The sequence below is a fragment of the Mus caroli genome, unplaced genomic scaffold, assembly GCF_978045245.1.
Source record: "Mus caroli unplaced genomic scaffold, Mus_caroli_1 scaffold_1, whole genome shotgun sequence".
Lineage (NCBI taxonomy): Eukaryota > Metazoa > Chordata > Mammalia > Rodentia > Muridae > Mus > Mus caroli.
The window spans coordinates 50482845-50504376 of NW_028227256.1; the positions used below are offsets into that span (position 1 = coordinate 50482845).

Here is a 21532-nt window from a genome sequence, read left to right on the forward strand (position 1 = left end):
AAGAAGAAGAACAAGAAGAACAAGAAGAACAAGAAGAACAAGAACAAGAACAAGAAGAAGAACAAGAAGAAGAAGAAGAAGAAGAAGAAGAAGAAGAAGAAGAAGAAGAAGAACAAGAACAAGAACAAGAACAAGAACAAGAACAAGAACAAGAACAAGAACAAGAACAAGAACAAGAACAAGAACAAGAACAAGAACAAGAACAAGAACAAGAAGAACATATTCTAAGGTTCTGGCTTCAGGGACTTTAGTCTAGATTGGGCCAGAAATGGCTGTTTTAAAAAGTATTCTTGCTTCTGGTCTGCACATACACCGGCAACAGTTGTGAATCAGCACACCATGCCTCAACCCACAGCTCTGCCTACCTCCTAGGAGATCTGCTTTAGCCTGGCACACCCAGGCCAGCCAACACCAGAGACAACCAGATGGTGAAGGAAAGCACAAAAATATAATCAACAGAAGCCAATACAGCATGGCACCATCAGAAATCCCAGCTCTTCTACTACAGCAAGCCCTGGATATCTTAACACACCTGAAGAGCAGCGCTGTGACCTTAAATCCCATCTCATGAAGATGACAGAGGCCTTTAAGAAGGATATAGATAATTCCCTTAAAGTAATACAACAAAACACAATCAAACAGGTAGAAGTCCTTAAAGAGTGAACAAATAAGTCCCTTAAAGAAATACAGGGAGGGGGGAACAATCAAACAGACAGGAAATGAATAAAGTGGTCCAAAAACTAAAAATTGAAATAGAAGCAATAAAGAAAATACAAATGGAGGCAAACCTGGAGATAGAAAACCTAGGAAAGAACTATAGAGAACTATAGAGATACAAACATCACTAACAGAGTAAAGAGAGATAGAAGAGAGAATTTCAGGTGTAGAAGATACCATAGAAGGAATGCACACATCAGTCAAAGAAAATGCCAAATGTAAAAAGTTCCTAACTCAAAAACATCCACGAAATTTGGGTCACTATGAAAAGACCAAACCTAAGAATAAAAGGAATAGAAAAGGGTGAAGATTCCCAGTTCAAAGGGCTAGAAAACATCCTCAACAAAAATCATAGAATAAAACTTCCCAAACCTAAAGAAAAAGATAGCTATATACATACAAGAAACTTACAGAACGCCATATAGATTGGACTAAAAAGGAAAATCTTACCACCATACAATACTCAAAGTACTAAGTGCACAGAACAAAGAAAGAATATTAAAAGCTACAAGGGAAAAAGCCAAGTAACATATAAAGGCAGACCTATCAGAATTACACCTGACTTCTCAACAGAGACTCTAAAAGCCAGAAGATCCTGGACAGATGTCTTACATATCCCGAGACCACAGATGTCAACCTAGATTACTATAATCAGCAAATATCTTGATCACCACAAATGGAGAAACTAAAATATTCCATGACAAAACCATATTTAAGCAATACCTTTCTACTAATCTAGCACTACAGAGAATACTAGAAGGAAAACTTTAAACAAGGCGAGAAGTACACCCAAGAAAACACAAGAAATTAATCATCTCAGACAAAACCAAAAGAAGAGAACCACAGACACACAGTAATACCTCTAGCAACAAAATAAAAGGAACTAACAAGCATTGGTCATTAATATCTCTCAATATCAATGGACTCAATTCGCCAAAAATGACACAGGCTAACAGACTGGATACATAAGCAGGATCCATCATTTTGTTGCATACAAAAAACACACTCCAGCAACAAAGATAGCCACTACCTCAGAGTAAAGGGCTGGAAAATATTTTCCAAGCAAACAAGTTAGAGTAGCCATTCTAATACCTAATGAAATAGACTTTCAACCAAAAGTTATCACAAGAGAAGGGGAAGGTCATTTTATAGTCATCAAAGGAAAAATACCATCAAGATGACATCTCCATTATGAAAACCTATGCCCCAAATACAAAGGCACTCATATTCATAAAAGAAACATTATTAAAGTGCAAATTACACATTGAACCCCATACAATAATGGTGAGAGACTTCAACTCCCTACTTTGACTAATGGACAGGCCATTAAAACAGAAATTGAACAATAGAACAATGGAAGTAACATGTTGTAAAACAAATGAACTTAATAGATATCTATAGAACCTTTCACACACTAAACAAAATAGTATACCTTCTCAGCACCTCACAGAACCTTATTCAAAACTGACCTCATAATCACGCACAAAGCAAGCCTCAAAAGGTACAAGAAGATTGAAATAACCCACTGTATTCTATCAGACAATCACAGATTAATGATAGACTTAAACAACAGAAACCACAAAAACCCCAAATACTCAGGGAAACTGAACAATTCTTTACTCAATGATCACTTGGACAGGGAAGAAATAAAGAAGGAAATTAAAGTCTTTCTATAATTCAATGAAAATGAAGGCACAACATATCCAGACTTCCAGAAAACGATGAAAGTAGTGCTGAGAGGAAAAGTCATATCACTAAGTGACTTCATTAAGAAGTTAGAGGAGAGCTCATATAAGCAACTTAACAGCACACAAAAAAGCTCTAGGACAAAAAGAAGCAAAGCCACTCAAGAGTAGAGGACAGGAAATAGCCAAACTCAGGGCTGAAATCAATCCAATTAGAAATAAAGAGAACAATACAAAGAATCAACAAAACAAAGAGCTGGTTCTTTGAGAAAATCAACAGGATAGACAACCCCTTAGCTAAACTAACTAAAAGGCACAGAGACAGTATCCAAATTAGCAAAATCAGAAAAGATAGATAACAACAGAAACTGAGGAAATTCACAAAATCATTAGGTCTTACTTCAAAAACTTATACAAAACAAAAATGGAAAATCTTAAAGAAATGAATGGTTTTCTAGACAGATAACACATACCAAAGTTAAGTCAAGATCAGGTAAACTATTTAAACAGTTCCATAACTCCTAAGGAAATGGAAGCAATCATTAAGAACTTTCCAAACAAAGATCCCCAAGTTTTAGTGCAGAATTCTACCAGGCTTTCAAAGAAGAGCTAATACCAATGCTCCTCAAACTATTCCACAAAAAGGAAACAGAAGGAAAACTACCTAATTCATTCTATGAAGCCAAAATTATCCTGATACCTAAAGCACACAAAGACTCAACAAAGAAAGAGAACTTCAAACCAATTTCATCTATCAACATTGATGCAAAACTACTCAATACTCAATAAAACTCTCACAAAAACATTGAAAAAAATTTTCACTACAATCAAGTAGACTTTATTCCAGGGATGAAGGGATGGTTCAATATATGAAAATTCATCAATGTAATCTACTACATAAACAAACTGAAAGAAGAAAGATCACATGATCACTTCATTAGATATTGAAAAGGTTTTTGACAAAATTTAACATATCTTTATGTTAAAAGTCTTGGAGAGATCAGGAATTCAAGGTACATACCTAAATATATATAGCAAGCCAATAGTCAACATTAAATTAAATGTTGAGAAACTTGAAGCAATCCCACTAAAACCAGGAACAAGACAAGGCTGCCCTACATCGAAGAGGATTGCCTAGTCGGTCATCAATGGGAGGAGAGGCCCTTGGCCTTGCGAAGATTATATGCCCCAGTACAGGGGAATGCCAGGGCCAGGAAGCAGGAGTGGGTGGGTTGGGATTTTCAGGATAGTATTTGAAATGTAAATGAAGAAAATATCTAATAAAAATTTTTTTTGAAAAAAAAAAGACAAGGCTGCCCATTCTCTCCCTATCTATTTAATATACACTTGAAGTTCTAGCTAAAGCAATAAGACAACAAAAGGAGATCAAGAGGATACAAACTGAAAAGGAAGAAATCACAATTCTTGAATTACATGGTAGTATCTATACACAAGCAATCCCCAAAATTCTACCCGAGAACTCCTACAGCTGATAAACAACTTGAGCAAAGTGTCCTTCTTTATACAAATGATAAATGGGCAGAGAAAGAAATTGGGGAAACAAAACCCTTCACAGTAGCCACAAATAACATAAAATATCTTGGTGTAACTCTAACCAAGTAAGTAAAAGATCTGTATGACAAGAACTTCAAGTCTCTGAAGAAAGATATTGAAGAAGGTATTGAAAGATCCTGACAGAATGTAAAAGGTCACAGAAGCCCTGAAATTGGCAAAATAGATTTTATTGTTAGTAGAACTAGCTTCACTGATTTAGAAAAATAAAGGTGCACAATGCTTTGACCGCTCCTCGAACCTGTGTGTCTGCCAATGTTCTGACCAGGTGTGTGCCCATTGCTGCACCTTCATTAGACTCTTTCCTTGTTTCCCTCCCATACCCATTTCTTGAGGAATCAATCATTTTAGAATATATATTGTTTACATCTGGAAATCCCCTACTCCCCCCTTCTCCTTCCCCCCCCCCCGAGGACCTATAAAAACTGGCTCCTCTTTCTCCTCAAGGTCGACTCCTCTACCCCTGCATGGGATGTGAGTCATCCCCAGAGCTCTGGCTTTCCCCGAATAAAGCCTCATGTGGTTTGCAACAAGCTCGGTCTATCCTGAGTTCTTGGGTGTCCGCTATTGTCCTGAGACCTGAGCGAGGGGCTCCTCTCAAAGTCTTTCAGTATCAGAAGTTAGAAAGATCTCCCATGCTCATGGATCCAGTAGGATTAACATAGTGAAAATGTCTATCTACAGATTCAGTGCAATCTCCATCAAAATTCCAACACGATTTTTTACAGACATCCAAAGAGCAATTCCCAATGCATTCCCCACCAAATTCCAATACAATTTTTTACAGACCTTGACAGAGAAATTTTCAATTTCATGTGGAAAAACAGAAAACACAGGATAGCCAAAACAATCCTGAACAATAAAAGCACTTCTGGAAGAATCACTATCCCAAACCTCAAGCTATACTACAGAGCAATAATGATTTTTTTTAAGGCATGGTATTGGTATAGAAACAGACAGGTTGGTCAATAGGACAGAATCAAAGACCTGGATGTCTGCATGTAGAAGAATGCAAATATATCCATATTTATCACACTGCACAAAACTCAAGTCCAAGTGGATCAAGGACATCAACATAAAACAGGATACACTGAATCTAATAGAAGAGAAAGTGTGAAATTGTCTTGAACACTTTGCTACAGGAGACAGTTTCCTAAACAAATAATAATGGCTCAGGCTCTAAGATCAATAATTGATAAATGGGACCTCATGAAACTGAAAAGCTCCTTTAAGGCAAAGGACACTATTAATAGAACAAACCAGCAACCTACAGATAGGGAAAAGATCTTCACTAACCCTAAATCTGATAGAGGGGTAATATCCAAATATATAAAGAACTCAAGAAGTTAAACCCCAACAATACAAATAACCCAATTAAAAAATGAGGTACAGAGCTAAACAAAGAATTCTCAGGAGAGGAATCTCAAATGCTCAAGAAGCGCTTAAAGAAATGCTAAACATCCATAGTCATCAGGGAAATGGAAAATCAAAACAACCCTGAGATCCCACCTTACACCAATCAAAATGGCTAAGATCAAAAACTCAAGGGACAGCCCATGCTGTGGAGAAGGAGGAACACTCCTCCATTGATGGTGGGATTTCAAATTTGTATAGCCACTCTGGAAATCAATCTGGTGGTTTCTCAGAAAATTGGAAATAGTTCTACCTGAAGACCCAAATTTATCACTCCTGGGCATATAACTGAAAGATGCCACACCATGCCCCAAGGACATGTGCTCCACTATGTTCATAGCAGCTTTATTCATAATAGCCAGTAACTGAAAACAACCCACACATCCTTCACCTGAAGAATGAATACAGAAAATGTGGCTCATTTACACAATGGAATACCATTCAGCTATTAAAAGCAAGGATATCATGAATTTTGCAGGCAAATGGATGGACCTAGAAAATATCATCCTGAGTAAGGCAACCCAGACCTAAAAGGACATGCATTGTATGTCCTGATAAGTGGAAATTAGCCATAAAGTACAAATACATGATACAACCCATAGATCCAAAAAAGTTAAACAAGGAGGAAGGCACAAGTGAGGATGCTGGAATCGCACTTAGAAGGGGAAATAAAATAGTCATAGGCAGAGGGGAGGAGGGAACAGATCAGGGGTGGGGAGGGAAATGGGGAGGCAGAATAAGGTGTGGGAGGGATAAGAAAGAGGCCCAGAGTGCCAGGATAATGAATAGAAATCTGCAGCTGGCTGGAGGGGTCAAGAATCTGAAGGAAGTCCCAGAGACTTAGGATAGGGTAGACTCCCAGGAGTCAATGCAGGTGATCTTAGCCAAGATGCCTAGCAGTGGTAGACATGCAACCTGAAGAGGCCACCTCTTGTAGCTTGGGAGGACCCCACTGGAGGGATAAGGACACTAACCCACCCACAAAACTTCCAACCCAAAAATTTGTCCTGTCTAAAAACAATGCAGGGATGGAGCAGAGACTAAAGGAAAAGCCAACCAAAAACCAGCCCAGATCAAAACCCATCCCATAGGCAAGCACTAATCCCTGATATTGATGATACTCTGTTATGCTTGCAGACAGGAGCTTAGCATAACTGTCCTCTGAGAGGACCCAGCAGAAGAAGACTGAAACACATGCAGATACCCACAGTGAAACACTGAACAGCAGTCAGGGACACTTATGGAAGAGTAGGGAAGGAGTGAAGGCCCTAAAGGGAAAGGGAGCTCAATAGGAAGACCAACAGAGTCAACTAACCTGCACCTTTAGGAGCTCTCAGAAACAGCCAGCCACCAAAGAGCACACACAGGCTTGGAATGAGGCCCCCAGCACATATGTAGCAGACATGAAGCTCAGGCTCAGTCTCCACAGCTGCCTTGTATGGCCTCAGTGGAAGAGAATGTGACTAATCTGGCAGAGAAAGAGATGTGCCAGGGTGGAGGGACTACAGGGTGGGGCCACCCTCTCAGAGGAGAAGGGGGGATGGAAGCGGGAATCTGAGAAGGAAGGAACAGGGGGGAAAGCAGTGTTTGGGATGTAAAAAACTAAATATTCTTATTACCTACTCATACTTAGAAATCAACCTGTTAAGTCAACACCATGGTTCAACAAATTTCTTACACAAAAGGCCATATGGTTAATAATTCCACTTTGGGAGCCACAAGGTCTCTGTTCAGCTGCTCAGCTCTGATGTTATAATTCAAAAGCAGCCATACACAATGTGTTAAAAAATATTAGATTGTCTGTGTGGTATTGAAATCTCAATTATAGAATAGGCAGTGGTCAGGAATGGCTTCTGAGCCATAGGTGGCCACGTTTTGGTCTGTAGCAAAAATGTCATCAACTATATTTGAATTTCATATGAGTAATGTTAATGATGATTGGTAATGGTTAAAATGTTTGGTACACACACACACAGTATACACATGCTCACACACATGCATGCACAATACACATATACAATGCACAAGCATACAGATAAAAACACACACATGGGCACGTCTTGTCTCTCCCACCTATACCAAGGAAGTTTTTTTTTTTTTTAATATTTTTATTACATATTTTCCTCAATTACATTTCCAATACTATCCCAAAAGTCCCCCATAGCGCCCCCCACTTCCCTACCCACCCATTCCCATTCTTTTGGCCCTGGCATTCCCTTATATTGGGGCATATAAAGTTTGCAAGTCCAATGGGCCTCTCTTTCCATTGATGGCCGACTAGGCCATCTTTCGATACATATGCAGCTAGAGACAAGAGCTCCAGGGTTCTGGTTAGTAGTACATCATGTTGTTCCAACAATAGGGTTGCAGATCCCTTTAGCTCCTTGGGTACTTTCTCTAGCTTCTCCATTGGGAGCCCTGTGATACATCCAATAGCTGACTGTGAACATCAACTCCTGTGTTTGCTAGGCCCCGGCATCGTCTCACAAGAGACAGCTATATTTGGGTCCTTTCAGCAAGATCTTGCTGGTGTATGAAATGGTGTCAGCGTTTAGAAGCTGATTATGGGACGGATCCCTGGATACAGCAGTCTCTAAATGGTCCATCCTTTCATCACAGCTACGAACTTTGTCTCTGTAACTCCTTCCCTGGGTGTTTTGTTCCCAATTCTAAGAAGGTGCACAGTGTCCACACTTTGGTCTTCATTCTTCTTGAGTTTCATGCGTTTAGCAAATTGTATCTTATATCTTGGGTATCCTAAGTTTTGGGCTAATATCCACTTATCAATGAATACATATTGTGTGAGTTCTTTTGTGATTGTGTTACTTCACTCAAGATGATGCCCTCCAGGTCCATCCATTTGGCTAGGAATTTCATAAATTCATTCTTTTTAATAGCTGAGTAGTACTCCATTGTGTAAATGTACCATAATTTCTGTATCCATTCCTCTGTTGAGGGACATCTGGGTTCTTTCCAGCTTCTGGCTATTATAAATAGGGCTGCTATGAACATAGTGGAGCATGTGTCCTTCTTACCAGTTGGGACATCTTCTGGATATATGCCCAGGAGAGGTATTGCTGGATCCTCCGGTAGTACTATGTCCAATTTTCTGAGGAACAGCCAGACTGATTTCCAGAGTGGTTGTACAAGCTTGCAATCCCACCAACAATGGAGGAGTGTTCCTCTTTCTCCACATCCTCGCCAGCATCTGCTGTCACCTGAATTTTTGATCTTAGCCATTCTGACTGGTGTGAGGTGGAATCTCACGGTTGTTTTGATTTGCATTTCCCTGATGATTAAGGATGTTGAACATTTTTTCAGGTGTTTCTCTGCCATTCGGTATTCCTCAGGTGAGAATTCTTTGTTCAGTTCTGAGCCCCATTTTTTAATGGGGTTATTTGACTTTCTGGAGTCCACCTTCTTGAGTTCTTTATATATATTGGATATTAGTCCCTTATCTGATTTAGGATAGGTAAAGATCCTTTCCCAATCTGTTGGTGGTTTTTTTGTCTTATTGATGGTGCCTTTTGCCTTGCAGAAGCTTTGTAGTTTCATGAGGTCCCACTTGTCAATTCTCGATCTTACAGCACAAGCCATTACTGTTCTATTCAGGAATTTTTTCCCCTGTGCCCATATCTTCAAGGCTTTTCCCCACTTTCTCCTCTATAAGTTTCAGTGTCTCTGGTTTTATGTGAAGTTCCTTGATCCACTTAGACTTGACCTTAGTACAAGGAGATAGGAATGGATCGATTCGCATTCTTCTACATGTTAACAACCAGTTGTGCCAGCACCATTTGTTGAAAATGCTGTCTTTCTTCCACTGGATGTTTTTAGCTCCCTTGTCGAAGATCAAGTGACCATAGGTGTGTGGGTTCATTTCTGGGTCTTCAATTCTATTCCATTGGTCTATTTGTCTGTCACTATACCAGTACCATGCAGTTTTTATCACAATTGCTCTGTAGTAGAGCTTTAGGTCCGGCATGGTGATTCCACCAGAGGTTCTTTTATCCTTGAGAAGAGTTTTTGCTATCCTAGGTTTTTTTGTTATTCCAGATGAATTTGCAGATTGCACTTTCTAATTCGTTGAAGAATTGATTTGGAATTTTGATGGGGATTGCATTGAATCTGTAGATTGCTTTTGGCAAGATAGCCATTTTTACAATGTTGATCCTGCCAATCCATGAGCATGGGAGATCTTTCCATCTTCTGAGATCTTCTATAATTTCTTTCTTCAGAGACTTGAAGTTTTTATTATACAGATCTTTCACTTCCTTAGTTAGAGTCACGCCAAGATATTTTATATTATTTGTGACTATTGAGAAGGGTGTTGTTTCCCTAATTTCTTTCTCAGCCTGTTTATTCTTTGTGTAGAGAAAGGCCATTGATTTGTTTGAGTTAATTTTATATCCAGCTACTTCACCGAAGCTGTTTATCAGGCTTAGGAGTTCTCTGGTGGAATTTTTAGGGTCACTTATATATACTATCATATCATCTGCAAAAAGTGATATTTTGACTTCATCTTTTCCAATTTGTATCCCTTTGATCTCCTTTTGTTGTCGAATTGCTCTGGCTAGGACTTCAAGTACAATGTTGAATAGGTATGGAGAAAGTGGACAGCCTTGTCTAGTCCCTGATTTTAGAGGGATTGCTTCAAGCTTCTCACCATTTACTTTGATGTTGGCTACTGGTTTGCTGTAGATTGCTTTTATCATGTTTAGGTATGGGCCTTGAATTCCTGATCTTTCCAAGACTTTTATCATGAATGGGTGTTGGATCTTGTCAAATGCTTTTTCCGCATCTAACGAGATGACCATGTGGTTTTTGTCTTTGAGTTTGTTTATATACTGGATTACGTTGATGGATTTCCGTATATTGAACCATCCCTGCATCCCTGGGATGAAACCTACTTGGTCAGGATGGATGATTGTTTTGATGTGTTCTTGGATTCGGTTAGCAAGAACTTTATTGAGGATTTTTGCATCAATATTCATAAGGGATATTGGTCTGAAGTTTTCTATCTTTGTTGGGTCTTTTTGTGGTTTAGGTATCAGAGTAATTGTGGCTTCATAGAATGAGTTGGGTAGAGTACCTTCTGTTTCTATTTTGTGGAATAGTTTGTGAAGAACTGGGATTAGATCTTCTTTGAAGGTCTGATAGAACTCTGCACTAAACCCATCTGGTCCTGGGCTTTTTTTAGTTGGGAGACTATTAATGACTGCTTCTATTTCTTTGGGGGATATAGGGCTGTTTAGATCATTAACCTGATCTTGATTCAACTTTGGTACCTGCTATCTGTCTAGGAACTTCTCCATTTCATCCAGGTTCTCCAGTTTTGTTGAGTATAGCCTTTGGTAGAAGGATCTGATGGTGTTTTGGATGTCTTCAGGATCTGTTGTTATGTCTCCTTTTTCATTTCTGATTTTGTTAATTAGGATGCTTTCCCTGTGCCCTCTAGTGAGTCTGGCTAAGGGTTTATCTATCTTGTTGATTTTCTCAAAGAACCAGCTCCTTGATTGGTTGATTCTTTGAATAGTTTTTCTTGTTTCCACTTGGTTGATTTCACCCCTGAGTTTGATTATTTCCTGCCGTCTACTCCTCTTGGGTGAATTTGCTTCCTTTTGTTCTAGTGCTTTTAGGTGTGTTGTCAAGCTGCTAATGTGTGCTCTCTCTAGTTTCCTTTTGGAGGCACTCAGAGCTATGAGTTTTCCTCTTAAAAATGCTTTCATTGCGTCCCATAAGTTTGGGTATGTTGTGGCTTCATTTTCATTGAACTCTAAAAAGTCCTTAATTTCTTTCTTTATTCCTTCCTTGACCAAGGTATCATTGAGAAGAGTGTTGTTCAGTTTCCACGTGAAGGTTGGCTTTCTATTATTTATTTTGTTATTGAAGATCAGCCTTAGTCCATGGTGATCTGATAGGATGCATGGGACAATTTCAATAATTTTATATCTGTTGAGGCCTGTTTTGTGACCAATTATGTGGTCAATTTTGGAGAAGGTACCATGAGGTGCTGAGAAGAAGGTATATCCTTTTGTTTTAGGATAGAATGTTCTGTAGATATCTGCCAGATCCATTTGATTCATAATTTCTCTTAGTTTCACTGTGTCCCTGTTTAGTTTCTGTTTCCATGATCTGTCCATTGGTGAAAGTGGTGTGTTGAAGTCTCCCACTATTATTGTATGAGGTGCAATGTGTGCTTTGAGCTTTACTAAAGTTTCTTTAATGAATGTGGCTGCCTTTGTATTTGGAGCATAGATATTCAGGATTGATAGTTCCTCTTGGAGGATTTTACCTTTGATGAGTATGAAGTGTCCCTCCCTGTCTTTTTTAATGACTTTGGGTTGGAAGTCAATCTTATCAGATATTAGAATGGCTACTCCAGCTTGTTTCTTCATGCCATTTGCTTGGAAAATTGTTTTCCAGCCTTTCATTCTGAGGTAGTGTCTATCCTTTTCTCTGAGATGAGTTTCCTGTAAGCAGCAAAATGTTGGGTCTTGTTTGTGTAGCCAGTTTGTTAGTCTATGTCTTTTTATCGGGGAGTTGAGTCCATTGATATTAAGAGATATTAAGGAAAAGTAATTGTTGTTTCCTGTTATTTTTGATGTTAAAGTTGGCATTTTTTTCTTGTGGCTGTCTTCTTTTAGGTTTGTTGAGGGATTACCTTCTTGTTGTTTCTAGGGCGTGGTTCCTGTCCTTGTATTGGTTTTTTTCTGTTATTATCCTTTGAAGGGCTGGATTCGTGGAGAGATAATGTGTGAATTTGGTTTTGTCGTGGAATACTTTGTTTTCTCCATCTATGTTAATTGAGAGTTTGGCTGGGTATAGTAGCCTGGGCTGGAATTTGTGTTCTCTTAGTTTCTGTATAACATCTGTCCAGGCCCTTCTGGCTTTCATAGTCTCTGGTGAAAAGTCTGGTGTAATTCTGATAGGCTTGCCTTTATATGTTACTTGGCCTTTTTCTCTTACTGCTTTTAGTATTCTATCTTTATTTAGAGCATTTGTTGCTCTGATTATTATGTGTCGGGAGGTATTTCTTTTCTGGTCCAGTCTATTTGGAGTTCTGTAGGCTTCTTGTATGTTCATGGGCATCTCTTTCTTTAGATTTGGGAAGTTTTCTTCTATAATTTTGTTGAAGATGTTTGCTGGTCCTTTGAGTTGAAAATCTTCATTCTCATCCACTCCTATTATCCGTAGGTTTGTTCTTCTCATTATGTCCTGTATTTCTTGGATGTTTTGAGTTAGGATCTTTTTGCATTTTACATTTTCCTTGATTGTTGTGCCGATGTTCTCTATGGAATCTTCTGCACCTGAGATTCTCTCTTCCATCTCTTGTATTCTGTTGCTGATGCTCGTATCTATGGTTCCAGATTTCTTTCCTAGGGTTTCTATCTCCAGTGTTGCCTCATTTTGGGTTTTCTTTATTGTGTCTACTTCCCTTTTTAGGTCTAGTATGGTTTTGTTCATTTCCATCATCTGTTTGGATGTGTTTTCCTGTTTTTCTGTAAGGACTTCTACCTGTTTGATTATGTTATCATGTTTTTCTTTAAGGATTTGTAACTCTTTAGCAGTGTTCTCCTGCAATTCTTTAAGGGATTTTTGTGCTTCCTCTTTATTGTCTTCTGCCTTTTTAGCAGTGTTCTCCTGCATTTCTTTAAGTGTGTTATTAAAGTCCTTCTTGAAGTCCTCTATCATCATCAGGAGATATGCTTTTAAATCCGTGTCTAGCTTTTCCGGTGTGTTGGGGTGCCCTGGACTGGGCGAAGTGGGGGTGCTGGGTTCTGATGATGGTGAGTGGTCTTGGTTTCTGTTAGTAAGATTATTACATTTACCTTTCGCCATCTGGTAATCTCTGGGGTTAGTTGTTATCGTTGTCACTATTTAAAGACTGGAGCAGAAGCTGTGTTCCACTCACCAGCAGTCTCTAAATCCTGCGGCGGGGGTCGTGGGTAGCTGACGGTACCCCGGTGCTGGTCCAGCCGGAAGAGGCCCTTGGTCCTACTCAGGCCGTTTTTCTGCTTCCCTAACTAATGCAGTCTCTGGTCCCGAGTGCAATTGGATTGGAGCAGAAGCTGTGTTCCACTCTCCAGAAGTCTTAAGATCCTGTGGTGTGTGTTGTGGGTAGCTGGTGAGTGTCAGCCAACCCTGCGCCCCAGCTGCCCCGGTGCTTTTCTGACCGGAAGAGGGTTGTGGCCCTATGTAGGCCGGATTTCTCTCTCCCCAACCAGAGCAGTCTCAGGTCCCGCGTGATTGGACTGGAGCAGAAGCTGTGTTCCACTCACCAGCAGTCCCAAAATCCTGCGGCGGGGGTCGTGGGTAGCTGGTGGGTGTCAGCAGACCCTGCGCCCCAGCTGCCCAGGTGCTTTTCTGACCGGAAGAGGGTTGTGGCCCTATGTAGGCCGGATTTCTCTCTCCCCAACCAGAGCAGTCTCAGGTCCCGCGTGATTGGACTGGAGCAGAAGCTGTGTTCCACTCACCAGCAGTCCCAAAATCCTGCGGCAGGGGTCGTGGGTAGCTGGCGGGTGTCAGGCAACCCTGCGCTCCCGCTACCCTGGCGCTGATCCAGCCGGATGAGGCCTGTGGCCCTACTCAGGCCGGTTTCTGCTTCCCTAACTAATGCAGTCTCAGGTCCCGCGCAATTGGATTGGAGCAGAAGCTGTGTTCCACTCACCAGCAGTCCCAAGGAAGTTTTAAATGAAGGACAATTTTGCAGGAAGAGATGGCTTTCTAAGTGCCTAATGCTTTCTCTTGACTAAAACACAATAGAAGTTTCGAGGAGCTAAAGATAATGTTTTATTACTTTCTTTGGTGTTATCCTTTAATGAGGGACAATATCTTTAAAAACAGCAAAGTTAATGTAAAAAATAATTTATACCTAGTTTTAAAAAGTTGGCTGAGGTCTTAAGTAATGCAGCAATGAGGTGGGAAAGAGCAAAATCAGCCAAGGGAATGTGTCAAAATTAGGTGTTAACTTTCAACTCAAAACTTGCCTTTAAGGCAATACATACTCAAAGTAGAAAACACAGCAACTTACCTATGGATTTCTTTACACTAAGAAGATAATCTTCTCTTATCTCATCCGACAAGACCACAATGCTATCAGTCAGGACTTTCAGATGCTCTGGAACCAATTGTAATACGTGCTCCAGCCAAGAGTCTTCCATTGGGGCCACGTGATCAGTATCAAGTCCATGGCGAATGTAGTAGTAATACCTCTGTGATAAGTGAGGAGGCAGAGATTTAGTACTGCAGTAAAGGAGAGTGGGGTCAGAACACAAAACCACAGGGGAAAATACATCTGGGGAGAACAAAGTATCTATAAATAATACAAAGGGCTTTTGTGAAAATCACATAAGCATTGTTTGAGATTTCTTAAGTTTTTTAATTATACCATTTACAATTATATCATAAGTGTCAAAGTTACATCATCAAATAGATGAGGTATGGAATAGAATACATGCTCAATTGCAGGTCAGTGTTTGTAAACTTTTGGAACGTATTATTAGGTCTGCACTTTTATGTTTGATGATCAGAGGTCAATCGTAAAAGCTGCATTCAAGTCAGTATCCTTTTACACTAACTCTAGAAGCATACAACAGAACTGAATTGTGCTGGTTTGAATAGGAAAGGCATGGGCTCGTATATTTGTGTGTTTCGTCCCCAGTTTCTGAACTGTTTGGAAGGATTGATTAAGAGATGTGGCCTTGCTGAAGGAGGTATGTCACTAAAGTGGCCTTTGAGGTTTCAAAAACCATGCCAGGCCCAGAAGTAAAACACTGACTAAGACAGCCCATTTCTATCTTTTATTGTGCTATAAATATTATACATGTTAATTCTCACCTTAAAATCTGATAATTCTCCATTCTTCATATTTATTTACATAGCACTTGGGATAAAAATTAAAGTTCAAAATATTTTCAAATTCACAATGCTTTTATTTTTTTGTCTGCATGTATGTCTGTTCACTACATGCATGCATGTTGTCCACAGAATCTTAAAAAGTGTGTTAGACTCCCTGGGATTGGAGTTACAGATGGTTATAAACTGCCATGTGTGGGCTTGAGATTAAACCCAGCTCCTGTACAACAGCCAGTTCTCTTAAACTCTAAACCATCTCTCTAGTTATAGATGTTATAGTCTAGTTATAGTCTAGATGTTATAATTCTTAATGCATACATTTTACAAAAATGTTTATGCATTTGAAACACCAGAATTATTGCTTCTAAAATAAGTTAATGTGCTTTTTAGAATAACCATTATCATAACTCAGAAAAATTATCATAAAAGAATAATGTTGGATAAGGATGTATATGACTGAGACAAACTTTAGGAAGGGATCAGGCAGGTTTGGAATTGCTTAACTGGGATCTTAGGTGGTAAGAGAGAGAATGTTTAATCTAATAGAATAATCTGATACAACTCTCTGTTCATTCCTGCACACACAAAGATACACAAGAAATGACAGAAAAATCTCAAGGACATGCAGTATTTTGAGCTCTTCTTTCTATTTTCAGTTCTACTGACAGAAGCGAGTTGTTACCGAGATGTCTTTCTCTGTTGCAGAAGTGGTCTCTTTTGGAATACCACTCTCATCAATGACATCGGACTCTAAACCACCATCTTTTTGCCTAAGATAGTGATAAACAAAGATGAGTCAGAAAGGTACAAAGACAGTTCAAACACAAAACATGGGTGTAAAAACATCAGGACTATTCTCTACTAAATCACCAGAAAAATAAACGGTTGGACATATTTGCTTGGTGCCCCTCTCTCTCCATGTGTGCAGAGACAACTGGACGTGCTCTCTGAGACCTGCTTCATGGGAAGCATCCTCTGCAGTGGCCTTTGCCCATTTGCTTTCACTACTACAAAACTGACTTCTCTCTGCTTTGAACTTGCAAAGCATATTCTTGTATTATCCCTAAAATATGTTGTTTATTAATCTGATTAAAATAAAATAACAATAGAAAATTCAAGAGCTGTTTTGCAGAAAACACAGTCACACTCTCTGAAGACCTTGTCTCAGAGCTCTAGGGACATATATGTTGACGCCAAGCAACATAGAAACTCATGTGTTCCTTTGCCTTTTTTAAGTTTATGTGCATAAAACTCCTGTGATTGATGTAATTCCATTCAAAAGCTGTCCCAGAAATGAACCACGCTGATGTTTCCTGGGGCTCCACTGTGCAGAAAGGCATAGTTTGCAGCTCCAACACAAATAACAGGTTGTGCTGGGCCAGCTTTCACTTCTGCTTTGTGGTTCAGAGCCCAGTGTCATCTGTTGATACAAATCAATGGTACTGAATAAAAATACCTGTCCCCCTTACTGATTGAGTAGCAGATGCTGAAGATTTATTGAAAATGTTTCTAAGAAACCATACTAAAGTAGGAACCCAAGATAGATCTCTCAACTTGTCTTTTCTAATTCCAAGAATCCAATATTCAATGAACATCATATTGTGGTTTTAAAGTATGCAATAAAAGTCCATTTAATTTAATAGACATAGGTAATCAGTAAATCTTTACCAAACAGAAGAATATCAATACAAAAGTAGTGGGGGTCCTCAAAATATTAAGTAGGTAAGAAGATAAGAATTGGTTATTCTAACCACAAATGTAATCTCATTATGCTGTTGCTTGCCCAGAAAGGAACTAATAATAATAATACTGTGTTTTCAAATCATCAAGTCAGGGTTCACATTGCACCACTCTAAATGCATGACTTCAATAAGTGGCATTTGTGGTTGTTTTTAGTGCAGAAACCCGTATCCTGCCAGGCTTCCGACATCATCGGCATCCACCTTTCATCCCGAGTGTGAATAATGCCTAGAAGAGTGTAATCACTGAGGCCAGAAGGAAGAAGACCACTAGGCTTGTAGAAACCATTATCGACTCTCTGAGAGATTGTCAACATCCCCTCAGCTCTACAGACCCATTAGTCTACATTCTGCTCAACAGAAACTATAAGAGCTATTCACCACCAGTCAAGCCCTTAGTGGTTTTGCAAGCATTATTTCTAAGCCTAACATGTACTGTTGGAAGTCAAAATCCCCAGTTCACAGAAGAAGAAATTAAATGTCAGAGAAAAGAAATAGCACCCCTGCCTTCAGGTCCACACCAGTACCGGATCACCGAGGGTACAGAGTCTGCAGACACACCCATGACTAGAGGACTCTCCACGAGATCTTAGGATCACTGAACAGACAGTTCAATGGTCCTCAACAGAGACACCACTTCCAGGTACTGTAACACGCCCAGGATCTTAGGACAACAGGATTCCAGAATAACAGGAGCTGGGTCATACCACTATTTCAGGATCTCAGAAGAGTTTGACTGTCAAGAACTCTGTAACACCTAGAATCTCAGGTTCACAGGAGCCCACAATCAAAGGATCACAGAGAAAGCTGGACTCTGAGGAGTCCTGAATCAACTGGGGTTATAGTAAGGACAGGATCCATTCAGATATATTAAGGGCAGCAAGCAGTTGAGATAATCAGATGGCAGGAGGCAAGCGAAAGAACAGAAGCAACAGAAACCAAGTTTACTTGGCATCATCAGAACCAAACTCTCCCACCATAGCAAGTCCTGGATACACCATCACACAGGAAAGAAAGACATGGATCTAAAATCACTTCTCATGATGATGATGGAGGACTTTAAGGAGGAAATACAGGAAAATACAGGCAAAGAGCTAGAAGCCTTTAAAGAGGAAACACAAAAATCCCTTAGAGAGTTACAGAAAAACGCAACCAAACAGGTGATGGAATTGAACAAAACCATTCAGAACATTTTAACCTAAAAAACAAGGATATACCATCTTCTCAGCACCTCATAATACCTTCTCCAAAAATGACCATATAATTGGTCACAAAACAGGCCTCAACAAATACAAAAATATCAAAATTGTCCCATGCATACTATCAGATCAGCATGGACTAAGGCTGATGTTCAATAACAACATAAATAATAAAAAGCCAACATTCACACAGAAACTGAACAACACTCTACTCAATGATACCTTGGTCAAGGAAGAAATAAAGAAAAATATTAAAGACTTTTTAGAGTTTAATGAAAATGAAGCCACAACATACCCACACTTAAGAGAAACAAGGAAAGCATTCCTAAGAGGAAAACTCATAGCTCTGAATGCCTCCAAAAAGAAACTAGAGAGAGCATCATAAACTAGTAGCTTGACAGCATACGTAAAACCTCTAGAACAAAAGGAAGCAAATTCACCCAAGAGGAGTAGATGGCAGGAAATAATCAAACTCAGGGGTGAAATCAACCAAGTGGAAACAAAAAGAACTATTCAAAGACTCAACTAAACCAGGAGCTGATTCTTTAAGAAAATCAATAAGATAGATAAACACTTAGCCAGACTCACTAGAGGGCACAAAGACAGCATCCTACTTAACAAAATCAGAAATGAAAAGGGAGACATAACAACAGATCCTGGGGAAATCCAAAACACAATCAGATCCTTCTACAAAAGGCAATACTCAACAAAACTGGAAAACCTGGATAAAATGGACAAATTTCTAGACAGACACCAGGCACCAAAGTTAAATCAGGATCAGATTAATGATCTAAAAATTCCAATATACCCCAAAGAAATAGAAGCAGTTATTAAAAGTCACCCAACCAAAAAAAGCCCAGGACCAGATGGGTTTAATGCAGAGTTCTATCATATCTTCAAAGAAGACCTAATTCCAGTTCTTCACAAACTATTCTACAAAATAGGAACAGAAGGTACTCTACCCAACTCATTCTATGAAGCCACAATTACTCTGATACCTAAACCACATAAAGACCCAACAAAGATAGAAAACTTCAGACCAATATCCCTTGTGAATATCAATGCAAAAATACTCAATAATATTCAGGCTAACTGAATCCAAGAACATATCAGAACTATCATCCATCATGACCAAGTAGGCTTCATTCTCTGTATGCAGGGATGGTTTAATATATGAAAAATCATCAACATAATCCACTATATAAACAAACTCAAGGAAAAATACCACAGGATCATCTCATTAGATGCTGAGAAAGCATTTGACAAAATTCAACACCCATTCATCATAAAAGTCTTGGAAAGATCGGGAATTCAAGGCCCATACCTACACATAATAAAAGCATTATACAGCAAACCAGTAGCCAACATCAAAGTAAATGGTGAGAAGCTGGAAGCAATCCCACTAAAATCAGGCACTAGACAAGGCTGCCCACTTTCTCCCTACCTATTCAACATTATACTTGAAGTCCTAGCCAGAGCAATTAGACAACAAAAGGAGGTCAAGGGGATACAAATCAGAAAGGAAGAAGTCAAAATATCACTATGTGCACATGATATGATAGTATATATAAGTGACCCTAAAAATTCCATCAGAGAACTCCTAAACCTGATAAACAGATACAGCTCAGTAGGTGGATATAAAATTAACTAGAACAAATCACTGGCCTTTCTCTACACAAAGGATAAACAGGCTGAAAAAGAAATTAGGTGAACAACACCATTCACAATAGTCACAAATAATATAAAATACCTTGGCGTGATTTTAACTAAGGAAATGAAAGATCTGTATGATAAGAACTTTAAGTCTCTGAAGAAAGAAATGAAAGAAGATTTCCGAAGATGGAAAGATCTCCCATGTTCATGGATTGGCAGGATCAATATAGTCAAACTGGCTATCTTGCTGAAAGCAATCTACAGATTCAATGCAATCCCCATCAAAATTCCAACTCAATTCTTCAACGAATAAGAAAGGGAAATTTGCAAATTCATCTGGAATAACAAAAAACCTAGGATAGCAAAAATTCTTCTCAATGAAAATAGAATCTCTGGTGGAATCACCATGGCTGAAGTCAAGCTGTACTACAGAGCAATTGTGATTAAAAACTGCATGGTACTGGTATAGTGACAAACAGGTAGACCAATGGAATAGAATTAAAGACCCAGAAATGAACCCACACACCTATGGTCACTTTATTTTTGGCAAGGAAGTTAAGTGGAAAAAAGACAGTATTTTCAACAAATGGTGCTGGCACAAAAGGCGGTTATCATGCAGGAGAATGTGAACTGATCCATTCTTATCTCCTTGTACTAAGGTCAAGTCTAAGTGAATCAAGGAATTCCACATAAAACCAGAGACACTGAAACTTATAGAGGAAAAAGTGGGGGAAAGCCTCGAAGATACGGGCACAGGGGGAAAATTGCTGAATAGAACAGCAATGGCTTGTACTGTAAGATCAAGATTCAACAAATGGGACCTCATAAAATTGCAAAGCTTCTGTAAGGCAAAAGACACCATCATTAAGACTAAAAGGCCACCAACAGATTGGGAAAGGATATTGACCTATACTAAATCAGACAGGGGACTAATATCCAATGTATATAAAGAACTCAAGAAGGTAGACTCCAGAAAATCAAATAACCCCATTAAAAAATGGGGCTCAGAGCTAAACAAAGAATTCTCCCCTGAGGAATACCAAATGGCTGAGAAGCACCTGAAAAAATGTTCAACATCCTTAATCATCAGGGAAATGCAAATCAAAACAACCCTGAGATTCCACCTCACACCAGTCAGAATGGCTAAGATTAAAAATTCAGGTGACATCAGATGCTGGCAAGGATGTGGAGAAAGAGGAACACTCCTCCATTGTTGGTGGGATTGCAAGCTTGTACAACCACTCTGGAAATCAGTCTGGCGGTTCCTCAGAAAATTGGACATAGTACTACAAGAGGATACTGCAATACCTCTCCTGGGCATATATCCAGAAGATGTTCCAACCGGTAAGAAGGACACATGCTCCACTATGTTCATAGCTGCCTTACTTATAATAGCCAGAAGATGGAAAGAACCCAGATGTCCCTCAATAGAGGAATGGATACAGAAAATGTGGTACATTTACATAATGAAGTACTACTCAGCAATTTTTTATTAGGTATTTTCTTCATTTACATTTCAAGTCCCCCAAACCCTCCCTCCCCCCACTCTCCTACCCACCAACTCCTACTTCTTGGCCCTGGAGTTTCCCTGTACTGAGGCATATAAAGTTTGCACGACCAACGGGCCTCTCTTTCCACTGATGGCCATGTAGGTCATCTTCTGCTAAATATGCAGCTAGAGACATGAGCTCCAGAGGGT

The 21532-nt window shown here is 39.4% G+C and overlaps 1 protein-coding gene across 2 annotated transcripts in view; it reads right to left on the reverse strand.

Annotated features, from left to right (window-relative positions):
- LOC110288425 (dynein axonemal heavy chain 7-like) overlaps nucleotides 1-21532 on the reverse strand; it is a 356931-nt gene that overhangs the window by 282082 nt on the left and 53317 nt on the right. For both annotated transcript variants that reach the window (XM_085837237.1, XM_085837233.1), the window contains 2 exons: nucleotides 15925-16012; nucleotides 14419-14599 (listed from right to left, as the gene is read on the reverse strand). In XM_085837237.1, coding sequence (XP_085693363.1) covers nucleotides 14419-14599; nucleotides 15925-16012 — 269 coding nt within the window. The remainder of the gene's footprint in view (nucleotides 1-14418; nucleotides 14600-15924; nucleotides 16013-21532) is intronic.